This window comes from Cucumis melo, chromosome 12, assembly GCF_025177605.1.
Source record: "Cucumis melo cultivar AY chromosome 12, USDA_Cmelo_AY_1.0, whole genome shotgun sequence".
Taxonomy (NCBI): Eukaryota; Viridiplantae; Streptophyta; class Magnoliopsida; order Cucurbitales; family Cucurbitaceae; genus Cucumis; species Cucumis melo.
This window is the reverse complement of record NC_066868.1, coordinates 22,087,778-22,100,371: the sequence shown is the minus strand read 5'-3', so window position 1 is coordinate 22,100,371 and position 12,594 is coordinate 22,087,778. Positions and strand designations below refer to the sequence as shown.

Genomic DNA, 12,594 nt, shown 5'->3' with positions numbered 1-12,594 from the left:
GTTGTACAAAATTATTAAGTACAATATTATTGTATATCTTTTCCAAAACATATTTGGAAAATAAAATTCTCATATAAATATGTATGGTTCGAATCAAATAAACATTTCTTTTCTATTAACATAATTTCGATCTTACTAAATATTGTAATGTTCACTTCAGGAAACACTATTAAATTATTTGATCGAAATTTACCATCTTTTTTTTTATAGAAACATATGTTCAATAGCTAATTTAATGTTTCAAATTTTCTCTCTCAAATTGTTATTGCAAGAGCAAAAATGTTTTGACATGTGCAACTACGAGTGCACGACAAAAACAATTAGCACTAACTGATTTATGCAACTCCAGGTGCATTAAATCAAAATTGGATTTAAGGAGTAATTAACTATTAATACATAACTTTCATAACTTTGTCCTAAGAGAATTTCCATAAACTTTGTCAGAAGAAAATTTAATCAAATATATATAATCACTATATATAAAATTTTTAAGACTCACAAAATTCACATGAGAATAATTTAAATATTCAACAATCAAATAAGTTTCAAGGACAACATTGAGAATTTATTCTCATATTTGAAAAACAACATTAACATTATATAATCTTAACGTATATATATAGTAGATAAATATTACCACAATATTTGTGAAGTAAAATGAAATCTAATTAGGAAAACAAATATTTTAATTTAAACTTTTATATAAATTAATTAAAAAACATCTCAATCAAATATTTCAAATATAAGAATTATATTTAAAAATAAGGCATGATTTATCACCTTAATCTAAATAACATTAGAACGTTTATAACATACATCTAAAATGATATAGCATATTTGACATTTTATAAGATTTAATCAAAAAATTAAAGTCAAGAAATACTTGATTATTCAATATCTTTTCTATTTTGGATCACTCAAAATAAGATTATTTAAGTTTCTTAAACATAAATTTTATTCCTCGACAAATATGAAAATCATTTATGGTCTAAAATAGTAACCACACATACATATACTTCAAATAAAATTTAAGTTTGAATATATACTTATCCAACATACATGTCATGAGATACATATCTTATGCACCCAAAATTAAGCATAAAAAAGTTTTACCATGAAATGTCTTACATAACTTGAAACCAAATTAAAGATCGATTTTCATTAAATATATGCAATTGCAATTTTTTTTTTTTTTTTAGTCATTCTACCAAGGTATGAGGATAAAATACATGTAACTTTTGTCCAACATATGAAAATATGAGTAACGTTTTTTTTTTTTAAAGATCAAATCAAATTGTAAAACTAATAACAAATGTACCTTAGCAAACAATTTCACAATTAACATATATTGCATACTTAGTTATCAAATGTTTAAATTCATCTTCTTTCAACTTTATGTTTAAATTCAATAAAGATGAATCATGGTGGTGAGAAGATAAATGATGAATACACCAAATACATACATATGCAAAGTCACCAAAATTAAAACACTCATCGTATTTGAACAAGATTCTAAATACATCAAAACTATTGAGAAGATTCTAGTTGATCTTTAACATGAACCAAAATCAATTTTTACACAATTTCCAAAGTGGTGAGACTCGTTCTGATAACATGTTATGAAATATAGAACAATGAAACAACCAAAGAGAATAATAGAGAATAGAGGAAGAAGAGAAGACAATTAAACTTAATTGTGGTGTGTATACAAATGATCTCTACAACCTCTATTTATAGGATTGTGAGAATAATTGTTACAAAACCAAACATAAATATGGGACAAGATAGTTATGGAAATTGATGGAGAGGTTATAAGATGAATTTATAACCTAAGGAGGTTATGGACATCTAATAATATTTGATTTTAATGTAGAATATTCATAACATTTTAAAAGTTTTGTCATTTAAAAATAATTCTCATTCTAAATATGTTCGATTCTCAATACTTATTAAAATATCCCAAAATTTCAAATATTAAATATGAATTTTATCTTTTAAGAAAGAAAAAAAATATAAAAACACATTTTTTTTCGAGTTTTGAAGAATATGTAAGTCCTTGACTAATAAATCTATTAAAATTTAAAATTATTTTATTAATTAAATGATGTGGTGGGAGGATGATTTGAAAAATTATCTGGGATTCTTTTTCAAATATAGAAAAATTTAACAAATTATTTATATCTCATATACATTATTTTTCTATGAACTATAAATATTTTGGGAAATTTACTATGCTTAAATTTTGTATGAAGTATAAATATTTTGTCAAATGTTCTATTTCTAACAATTTTTCTTTAAAACGTCTTCGTTATCTATTCTATGTACCGAACCAAATCGATATATGGTTGATGGTTTCAGTTGGTTTACTTAAACCGAGAACCAAATCAACGGTTCTGTTGAACCGAACAGATTTACACCCCTACCTGGCGACCAGGAAGTCCAATTTTGTTGGCAAAAAAAAAAAAAAGGCATAATCGTTTTCCCTCTCGCCGTCGCTACTGCATTTTGTTCTCCGTTCAACGGGCGTCGATCGGATCACTTCCTCGTACCTCTCAAGATCCGCTCCACACCCATCTCCATGGTAATTTCCTTTTCTCTTCGTCTTACTCATGTCTTGATTGAACTCTTTTATATTTTCACGATACGTTCTCCTAATCTGCATTTTAATTTTTCATCTTCATGTCAGAATTTAACCTAATCAACTGAGAGTTTGTGGGTCGGTGTTAGTTTTTGATGATTATTAGACAACCAACTTGTTTTTACTTCCGTTTGGATGTGTTTACATGTCTTTTTTAGGATTTTTCTTGTTGATTATTGCAATTATCGGTCTATCTTTTTGTGTTCTCATATGAATCAAATTCAAGTTGCATGTTGTGCATTGCACATTTCTTCAGTTCTGCCCCCACTACTCGGTTGGGTGACGTCTACTTTTCAATGGGTGGTTTTCTATTTAAGCGGATAAAATCGGGCCTAACAGTGTTTCTGATCTTAATTATGATATAATGTCTGATTGCTTACGTTGTTGGGTCTTCATTGCCTGATAGTCTTGGTGTGAATTCAATTCTGTTTAACGAAATTCAGTTCTCTCATTCAAATTTGGCAAAAGAATTTCTCAAATTTGCCAAGACCAGATTCTTCAATGGGAGTTAGGTTTTGTAACAAACTTCCTTTCAATGTATTTATTCCTTAAGGGTGGAAAATAATCAAATAATATGTATCTAACGGTAGAAGGTATTGGATGAACTAAGATAGAAGGTTCAAGTGCTGTGTCACATCATTTGGCCCCTTGAACATTGCACTCGCCCGTGGGTTTATTTGGCCAATTCGTATTCTTATGGGGCGTGATACTTTGATAAGTCTTTGAGTAGCTAAACTATAAAAATGTGTTAATTGTTTGGTATTCAAATCATATCCCATAGTTTGTTATAAGTTCCAATTGGACTAGATGTACCACCCTATAGTTCTCTGGGAATTGCTTGGTTCACCCGTGCTTGTTTGGAGCTCTGCATATTTTGCATTACGCATACAAAGTTTTTTTCTTCTGGCACTTCCTCATGCAACCTATTAATTTTCTCTGCCAATGGTCAGAAAAGAAAGAATTTAGGATCTCTCTCACTAGAGGCTTTATATTTAGACTTAACTTTCCTGTTGTTGAATTTGAATCTGTATTGAGCTAAAGTCCTGGTGTTGGGGTGTTTTTTATTCCAGCATATCAATGGCCTAATAGGTTCCCCAATGTTTTCTTTGTAACTTTGTCTGATAAAATTATCTTTCATTGAATTGAAAAGCTAGATCAACCCTTATGGTTTGTTGATCACTAACCATACAAATTATTTCTTCAAACGAGAAGTGATCCCACTGTTTGTATACGCTCACCAAGGTATACAGTTATTGTCTTTTTGCTGCTACGTACTCCAACATTTTCTAGGCTCACTTAGCTTCTTTGCTCTCATTAGGCAAACCAATTTAAAAGGTTTCCGTTTCAGGGTTCCAAAACCTTGCTGCTGCACTTGACTTAAATGAAACCTGCCACTAGAGCTAACGTATTGCACATTTGAAAGGAAAGAAACAACAGAATTTTCAATGACAAGTATAGACCTTTTGTAAATTTTATGATGTTATTAAGTAAAAAACTGTGACACACCTAAAGTGCCTTACAGATAGTATGTAGATGCGCACAGATTTTTTTAATTAGTTCACTTGTACGGTATAGGGCTATTTCTTTACAAGGAGACTTCACAAAGGCAGCACTATGTCTCTAAACAAGTGGTGCCTGATAGTATTTCTTATGCCAATTCACCCATGTTATAGCTTGCTGTAGCATTCTTGTCCTTTAACTTGTTAAGGTATTATAACCTTGACAAAAATTCAGAGGTTTGGATTCCCACTCCCACATATTCTTTACTCAAAAGAAGAAAAAGGAAAGAAAGAAAACTAAACTATAGGGCAGAAGAGATAAACAACAATAAGTTGAAATAACAGAACCATGACAATGCGACCCCCGAAAAAGATCATAAACAGAAAATGCTCACATGAAGAAGAGATTATGTATTTTCACCCCATTTAATTCAAAATTAGGTAAATAATGGTGCTAAATTAATCACATTTCATAGGACTATTAGAAACTGTCTCTTGCTTCCTGGCTAGATATTTTTATGAAAGTATCTGTTTCTTGTCAACCGCTGTAAAAGATGTCAGATTTCCAGTGGGTAAATTCAATCTGAGGTTTGGCCCAAGATAGACTATTGGAATTGTGTGCAGTTGCCAAAAATTCACTACATTGTGGAATGTTATTGCAACGTCCTGATTCTACTTGGATTTAATGCGTAAGATGAGGATTGTGGTGCTTCCACGTCACTTTGAGGATTAGTGGAAGATTGCAAATTTATTGAAGGTGTATGCATGTATACTATTTGAATCTGAAAAAAAAACTCCAAAAATGTCTAGCAACATCATTAAATAAATGGAAAAGTGACAACTACATATTATCTGCTAAAGAACAATAGAAAAAACAGTAAGCATGGTTGCTATATCAAGTTTAGCCATTTTCTTGATGATCTTTGGACCAAACTTGAATTGTCTTGACTTATGGAATTTATTTGTCCGAATAGCGAGATGTGAATAATAGCATTATTTGTTTCACTGGTATTTGGACCATAATGAAAATTGCTTGATCTCTGGCCTTTTTCCATCCAAATTCTGACATGTATGCATCATTAGCATTCTATGTTTCATTAAACAACAAAATACTTTGGATTGATTATGACCTTGTTAAGTTCTTATTTTTTTGATTTAGGTTCTACTGCAGCTAGACCCTTTCCTCAATGAACTTACCAGCATGTTTGAGCGTAGTACCGAGAAGGGTTCAGTTTGGGTTACTCTAAAACGATGTATGTGCATATCAGTGTTTTCTTTAAAATTAATTTCATATATTTTTGTGGTAATCTTTAGGAGTCTGATTAGGTTCAAACTCTATTGTCTCTGATTAATGTAGCATCATTGAAGTCCAAGGTGCAGAGAAATAAAATGACCACTGCTGGTCAACCTATTGAGTATAGGTGCCTCATCCGTGCTACAGATGGGAAGAAGACAATTTCAACTTCAGTAAGTATCGACTCATCTTTTAAGCTTGTTTCTCCCTCCCCTTTCTATCTTTTCTGAATTGAGAACTTTGCAAAAGCATTCAAGTTTTTGTAGTAAATTCTAAATTTTTACTCAGGCTGAAGCAAGTCTCTCTGAATTGAAGAATGCTGTGTTTAGACATCGTTTCTTTTTACTCTATTTATGTTCTACTTTAGTTTTGTATTACAACTCAATGCAACACAGGAGTGAGGGTGAAGTAATATATGGATTCTACCCCCTTTTCATCGTCACTCAATGCTTTATGAATTAGTTTTTTCTTCTGCTTGAGCTTTGAATCATCCTTTACTCAGTTCATTGTTTTTAGAGAACAGAAGAACCAAACCCCTTCTGTAGGACTTCAATCAGCATATTGCCCTTTCACATTCTTCAGATCTTATTATCTGTTTCTAACTTTCTTGAATCTGAAACATTTGTAACAACTTCTGCTGAACTGGGTAGGTTGGAGCAAAAGATCATCTGAGATTTCAAGCTTCGTATTCAACCATTCTTAAAGCCCACATGACTGCTCTTAAAAAGAGAGAGAGAAAGGACAAGAAGAAGGCAGCAGAGGCGGAGAAGGGTCTGAAGAAAAAACCCAGGAAAGTATAAAAGGAGGGCTCTTTTTTTGCTTCTGTAGGTTACTCAAACCATTGTAACTTCCTTCTCTTCGTTACCCTTGTTTTTCATTCCTTTAACTTGATGAGTGTTATGCTTCCCCCATATTTCTAGCAAAACGCAGAGGAAAGGGGAGGTAGGATTTTGGAGCTTCAGGAACTGAAAAATATTCGATCTTGTCATTTGTTTAGCCTTTTTTTTTCTTTAACTTAAAAGATTTAAATTATACATGTGATTTTACTGTGGAATTGTCTGGAAGTTTTACATACTCTCTTTGTCTCTTCCTTCAAGCTATAAAACAACTTGACCCTCCTTTTAAGGTGCAATCACAAAGTTGATATTGTTTGTGGTACACGAGCCAGACTTCATTATAATTACAAAACAAAGGTAAAGAACAATAAACAAACCTAATCAACTAGGTTTTACATTACTATTGATTGAGTACGTTTCTTCTAGGATAAACTTGTCCTTAGTTTTACCCAATAAAGTTTTTATAACTTTTTATTTTATTCAGCTGTGACTAAGTGGTGATGATACAGAGATGATAAAATGGTGATGATATAGAGATGATAAAATAAACATTTTGTATATGCAGTTTATATCTTTTCAAGCTGCCAATGTTTCTTTGGTACTGAAATTTAACTTTTGTAAGTAAATTAGTGGAACCTTTCAAACTTTTAGCATAGTACCAAATATATAGATGTTTCAAATTCATTGATTAACCATTTATTAGTATTACACTTGAAAATTCCTCTGATTTACACTATTTATTGCACACGTCTAAACTTCTTCAAATCTCGGATTACCAAAATTGATTAGAACATTGGGAGTTTAAGTTTAATTGCTTGTACAAATTTATGGGTTAAATTTATAAAATTACAAGTCTTGGACAATCATAGAAAGTAACCGTTTATTTGATATAATCATTAATTTATGGTTGTTCTTTAAAAGAAAAACAGTGTAAGTTTTCTGTTTAAATTTTTATGTCTAATGAAATTAACTTTATATTTTATATTTAGTATATCCACAACACTTTTAGTTTCTGAGGTCTAAGTTTGGTATCTAACTATTTGTTTGTTTTTCTTCTTTTTTAACTTTCAAAATATACTCTTTATTCTTCTAAATGACTGCTTAATCAATTTGACTCTTAGTTTACTGATAGGAAAAATGACATGACATGTTCAATGATCAAATTTCAAAGGACCGAATAACTTTTATTATATTTTATATTACTTGACTTCTTTTTTTAAAATATATAAAAAACCCTTTTTCTATGACTTTCTCTTTCTCCAAACATTTTCCTTAGACAGGTCAAAGGTGCACCATCCACGCATAATTTTAAGGACAATATCATTATATGTATACTTAATATATATTATTAAATTACATTACCCAAAGTATATTTCAATATTTTAATGACTATCTCATAATCTTCCTCTACGTTGGCTGTTTCTTCCCCTTCTTTTTGCCTCAGTCGATTTTTGAATCAATATTAGTAATATACATTTGTTAGTGATAACTAACTGCATTTTACTCAACTAAAATATTATATACATATATTTTATATACTTTTTTAATTGATTTTCTTACTCCTTTCTTGAAATTTGTATTTCCTTGCTTTTCAACCTCTTCTTACTTATCACTTTTTTTTTTCTTTTTTATCTTTTTACTATTGTCCTTCTTCTGTTCCTTTGCTTTCACAACTTTCTCTAACTTTTTCTTCTTAGATACCTACATTTCATATAAATAATAAAAAGCATATAGTAATGTAACTATAGTTTCTTACGTACCTACATTTCATATATACGTACATTTTCAATTTGAGTTTCCTTCTGTTTCCCCTTCAACACACGTTCGAACATTCTTTTGGCTATTGGTACATTGTCCGACAGATAATCGAATATCATAATGTTAGTTTCTATTCATACATAAAATTGAATATCATTTGTACAAAAAACATTTTTCAATTTGTACAGACCATAAATAAACCTCATCAGACTCTGATGAGAAGTTTAATGGTACATGATACAATGTTTCTCCTTCATTAATCTATAAACAAATATAATTAAATCATCAGCAGAAAATCATATAAAATATATACATAAGTAAATATAACGTATACTTACTCTTTTAGATTGTTTTCCTTTGGTTTTTTTCCCATTTTTGCTTCCGGAGTTTTGAACATCACATCTATTTTCACAAGCTTTTGATCCTGGTACATAACAATCTGTGTACCTGTCGGTCCTCTTAAGTCTTCATCATCATCTTCTGAATATATAGTTTGTAGTGGTTGGTATTTCATTTGTTCTTCATTTCTTACTTCCTCCTACCATATATACACATATTATATTTGTGTTTAAAAATTTCTACAATTTAAAATTTAAAATTTAAATTCTGTAAATAAGAAATATACCTATGTATATTCATCGATCACAATAGGATCATCCTTGTTTGATTTAATATTTTTCAGCCTCGATCCTAGGCATCTTTTGCTTCTACGAACCATTTTTTTTCCAACCTTATCCTACATATTATCATACAATATAAACTACAAATTATATGATATAATACAACCTTATTTTGCCCAATCACTTTGTGTTTCCTATTTCATTTGATTTTTAAGAATATAAACATCACGAAAAAGTATGTACAGTATGCATTACTTAATTTGTAGTTTACACAGAGAACCTGAACTTAAAATTGGTTGTTTAAACACTAAATCATCACTTTAATATACACAGACTTCAAACTAGAGGTTTAATAAGGAAATATATACAACATGCATTACTTAATGTTTGTTTTACACAGAGTCTCTACACTTTAAGGTGATTTAGAAAGATAATCATCACCGGAATCTTAATTTCTTCGAAAGATTGTTAAGTAAATACGTTTTGATCCTATATATACCCCTTTAATTTCAGATAAGAACAATGCTTCTTAACACTCACCGAAAGAGAAGAATGCTTCTGAACAGATGGAAACCAATTTGTGCAAATATTGAATGTCCATAGAAGAATTAGCTTTTGAAAATACTAATGAATGGTTACCAGTGTATCTCTGTGCACAAAAGAAAGTAGAACGAGTGTTTTCCATACGTGCTTCAAATTTCCCCATTTTTCACGCAATTAACATATCAATTACCCTTTTTTTTTAATTCGTAAATTAATAAATATAGACAATGTAGTAATTTGGACAAGACTTTTGTGTTAAAAATTAACCCATTTAAGACCTTTGTATAATATATACGCAAATTAGGTCATTGTGTAAATTAATAGGACAAATTAGGCTATTTGAGTTAAAACCCCTAAAAAAATTAATTTCATGCTTGACTATACAAACTCTACTCCTTGCTCATTCAATGATAAGTTGGTTCCAATTACCAGAAAGACTTCGAGTTCACATAACTAAGAACATTATAAAAAGTGGCAAAATCCCATGTTATGTACATCATTCCACCAAGATCCTATAACAAACACATATCAAATTTAGCATCTCATAAAACAAAAATTGATGGCAAAAAAAAAAAAAAAAAAAAAAAAGATCATCAGGTTGGTTTAAAGAAAAGGAAAAGGACTTAGAATTCCTCGTCATCATCAGTTTCCCCGTAATCATCTGATGCAAAATTCTTTTCCTGATTCTCGGCCTTCCCATAAGCCATTGCTGCATGCCTATAGTTATCAGGATGATCCCACCATGTTGGGGTGTTAATAATAGCTTTCTCCAGCCAAAATTCATCATATTTCTTCTTTGCAGTAAGTCTTTGGTAAAACCTTCCCCATTCGTACATCGCTCGCCTCAAACGCACACTCTTGCTTCCTCCAAATCGATACTTTATGTAATCCTTCAGCAATCGCGTTACCTCTTCCCCGTTGAGTAAATAAAAATACTGCCCACCACAAACAAGAAAACATAAGCCAAGTTTTGTAACCTGTTAACTTGTCCAAGTACACAACCCACACTGATGTTTAAAAAATTTCCTCATTTAGTACATAAAGATTCAACATCAAGATATGTATTCAAATCAACATGATTTTCATGGTACAGAATCTTATTCCTTTACAGCTTTCTGAGTTATGGATATTGTGTTTTCTCTTAACTTGACAACAGAGAGAGCAAAAGGGGAAAAGGTTGCAGTTTTTACAGCATTACCATAAAATTTCGTGAAGGTCGACTTTGTTGGCTCACATCTAGAGTTTAACTTTACTAGTCCTGAATATATGAAGGCCAGTTATTTTCTTCATCAAACGCTTTATGGAGTCAGAACAGTAGCTCTAGTAGTTAACTATGAATATCAAGTCTAGGAAATCTCCTTGTTATCAGGCACTACATCGAAATATGTACTATTAAGCTAACTCGAGACATTTTTTACCAGTGAATTCATCTACTTACTATACGGTTAGTTATAGTTTTTTAAGACTGATTGAATTGCCATTTCCAATAGAAAATGTCAAATGAGTATTACCATGAAAATAAAGCCAAGGGTCGCCAGAACCACTTGCAGTGTTTCATCCAAAGCTTCTGCGAGACTAAAATCCTTAGCTCCACTAGAACTATCCTCGCTACCACTGCCGCCGCCACCGCCGCCGCCACCACCGCCGCCACCACCACTTGGAGGTCTCCTGCCACCATCTCCACCATCATAGAACTCTTTCTTTTCAATTTGTTTCCGCAAGACATCTTCTACTGATCCTCCCTTCTTAAAACTTTCAACGACTTTGTCAAAAGCTTTCCATGGAGAACCCTGCTCGAAACAAAGTACCATTACTATATCTAGATTAAAAGATACCTCTTAAACAAATAGAAACTCATCAAATTCCAAAGGTTACCATTTACACATTTGAAATTCAAAAATAGGGACATGAACATAATAGTGGTTAAATGAATAAACGCTCCAAATCCTCCTACCATTCTGTATTGAATATCAAGCAACTTGAACCAAAAAAGGAAATTAGGGGGAAAAAACTAACTTTCTCCCTTTCTGGAAAAGTGAATGAACAGTAATAATTCCTAACATGAGGAACATTCATGAAATAAAGAGTGAAAAAGATGGTCGATACTTGATATCATACCAAAACACATGTTCTTGTTAAATATTCCAATCTTCATAAGGATTAACCTTAATGGTTTATGAAAAAAAAATTACAGTTGCTGGCTTTTGCAAGGTAAGCACACTGATGAATATTCAACACTCATCGGAAGACAGAACAAACAGTGCCATGCTAAATTCCTCAAGTTTGAAAAATTCCAGCAATTAAAATGTAGTTCATGACCATCCACTGTTGCTTAGTGGAACAGAAAATGACACACGAGATTTTCAAGAAGCATGTTACACAATCTGAAGTCAGAGAGAAGAATAGTTAAATCCAAGCAGCGTATTACAGGTAGAACAAAGCATCAGAAAATAAAATTTACTAATAGTTATATCAGAAAGAAACATATAGAAGAATAGAACAGAATAGACAAACTAAAGATCACAAACAAAGTATTAAGAGATGCTCTCACCCCATCATCACTGCCCTTTCCCTTGCTACCAAATAAGGAAACAATTGGTGTATGCTGATGTTTTAATCCTACCCTCCGATGTTTATACTTCAAAATTGGTAGCCCCTGCTTGAAATAAGATGCATTGGCACTTAGATTCACAACAGCACGTAGTGACTGATTAGCATGGAATGATGGATATATTGACTTAGAAACAAGGCATATTGATTTATTGGCACAAATAGAATTCTGTGTAGCAGTTATCTGCATGCTGCTCATCCTTTGATAAACACCCTATGGTCATATGCCACACTCCAGCACCCTGACATCCAAGTTCCAATATCATGTATGAATCATAACAATTACCAGACATAACCAGATAAAATAGCTATTCGTAATCGCTTAGTAACATGTTTTTGTAATATCTACCCTAAATTCAAAAGCTTAAGTAGGGGCTCTACAAGTGTAAATTTAATCAGTTGATCAAATAATGTCTAAATCGTTGAAAAGCTTAAATTTTTATGTCATTCCAAAAGTACCCAGTTTACGAGTTGGTCGAATCGATGAAAGAAAAGAGAATAGAAAGGAAAAGAAAAAGCTCAGAAACCAGGGACTGAGAGAGAGTGGGAACCTGGGCGGAGGAGGAGGGAATGCGTTAAGCAGTGGTGCGTGCCGGCGAGTGAGGACGGCGGAGAGGGGGTGTGCCGGCGGAGGTTGTTGCGGAGAAGGAAGAAGGGATAACGAGTATCGGTAGCTGGAAATGGATTGAAGGAGAAATGGGCTTTTTAGGTTATGAGAGAGTAATAATTGGGCTAACACACAACTATGCCTAAATTCACCGATTGCCTTCTTCCTTCTTTCAACACTAATATTGGA

The 12,594-nt window shown here is 31.9% G+C and overlaps 2 protein-coding genes across 2 annotated transcripts; one reads left to right on the top strand and one right to left on the bottom strand.

Moving 5' to 3' along the window:
• The first annotated feature begins 2,296 nt into the window (after positions 1 to 2,296).
• Positions 2,297 to 6,485, top strand: LOC103487869 (signal recognition particle 14 kDa protein). The gene is made up of 4 exons (XM_008446379.3): positions 2,297 to 2,581; positions 5,297 to 5,390; positions 5,495 to 5,604; positions 6,082 to 6,485. The coding sequence occupies exons 1-4, from the start codon at positions 2,579 to 2,581 to the stop codon at positions 6,229 to 6,231; spliced, it is 357 nt and encodes a 118-aa protein (XP_008444601.1). The 5' UTR covers positions 2,297 to 2,578; the 3' UTR covers positions 6,232 to 6,485.
• A 3,128-nt stretch (positions 6,486 to 9,613) lies between these two features.
• On the bottom strand, positions 9,614 to 12,594 carry LOC103487859 (uncharacterized). The gene is made up of 4 exons (XM_008446369.3): positions 12,350 to 12,594; positions 11,740 to 12,040; positions 10,700 to 10,978; positions 9,614 to 10,123 (listed from the first exon to the last, which is right to left on the bottom strand). The coding sequence occupies exons 2-4, from the start codon at positions 11,995 to 11,997 to the stop codon at positions 9,812 to 9,814; spliced, it is 849 nt and encodes a 282-aa protein (XP_008444591.2). The 5' UTR covers positions 11,998 to 12,040; positions 12,350 to 12,594; the 3' UTR covers positions 9,614 to 9,811.

Excerpts from the sequence above, each read along its gene's own strand:
- LOC103487869 (XM_008446379.3), top strand. Across the intron at positions 5,391-5,494 it reads TTGGGTTACTCTAAAACGAT|CATCATTGAAGTCCAAGGTG; the intron begins GTATGTGCATAT and ends TGATTAATGTAG. Across the intron at positions 5,605-6,081 it reads AGAAGACAATTTCAACTTCA|GTTGGAGCAAAAGATCATCT; the intron begins GTAAGTATCGAC and ends TGAACTGGGTAG.
- LOC103487859 (XM_008446369.3), bottom strand. The coding sequence starts at position 11,997 with ATGAGCAGCATGCAGATAACTGCTACACAGAATTCTATTTGTGCCAAT. Across the intron at positions 10,979-11,739 it reads GAAAGGGCAGTGATGATGGG|GGTTCTCCATGGAAAGCTTT; the intron begins GTGAGAGCATCT and ends TGTTTCGAGCAG. Across the intron at positions 10,124-10,699 it reads CCCTTGGCTTTATTTTCATG|TATTTTTATTTACTCAACGG; the intron begins GTAATACTCATT and ends TGTGGTGGGCAG.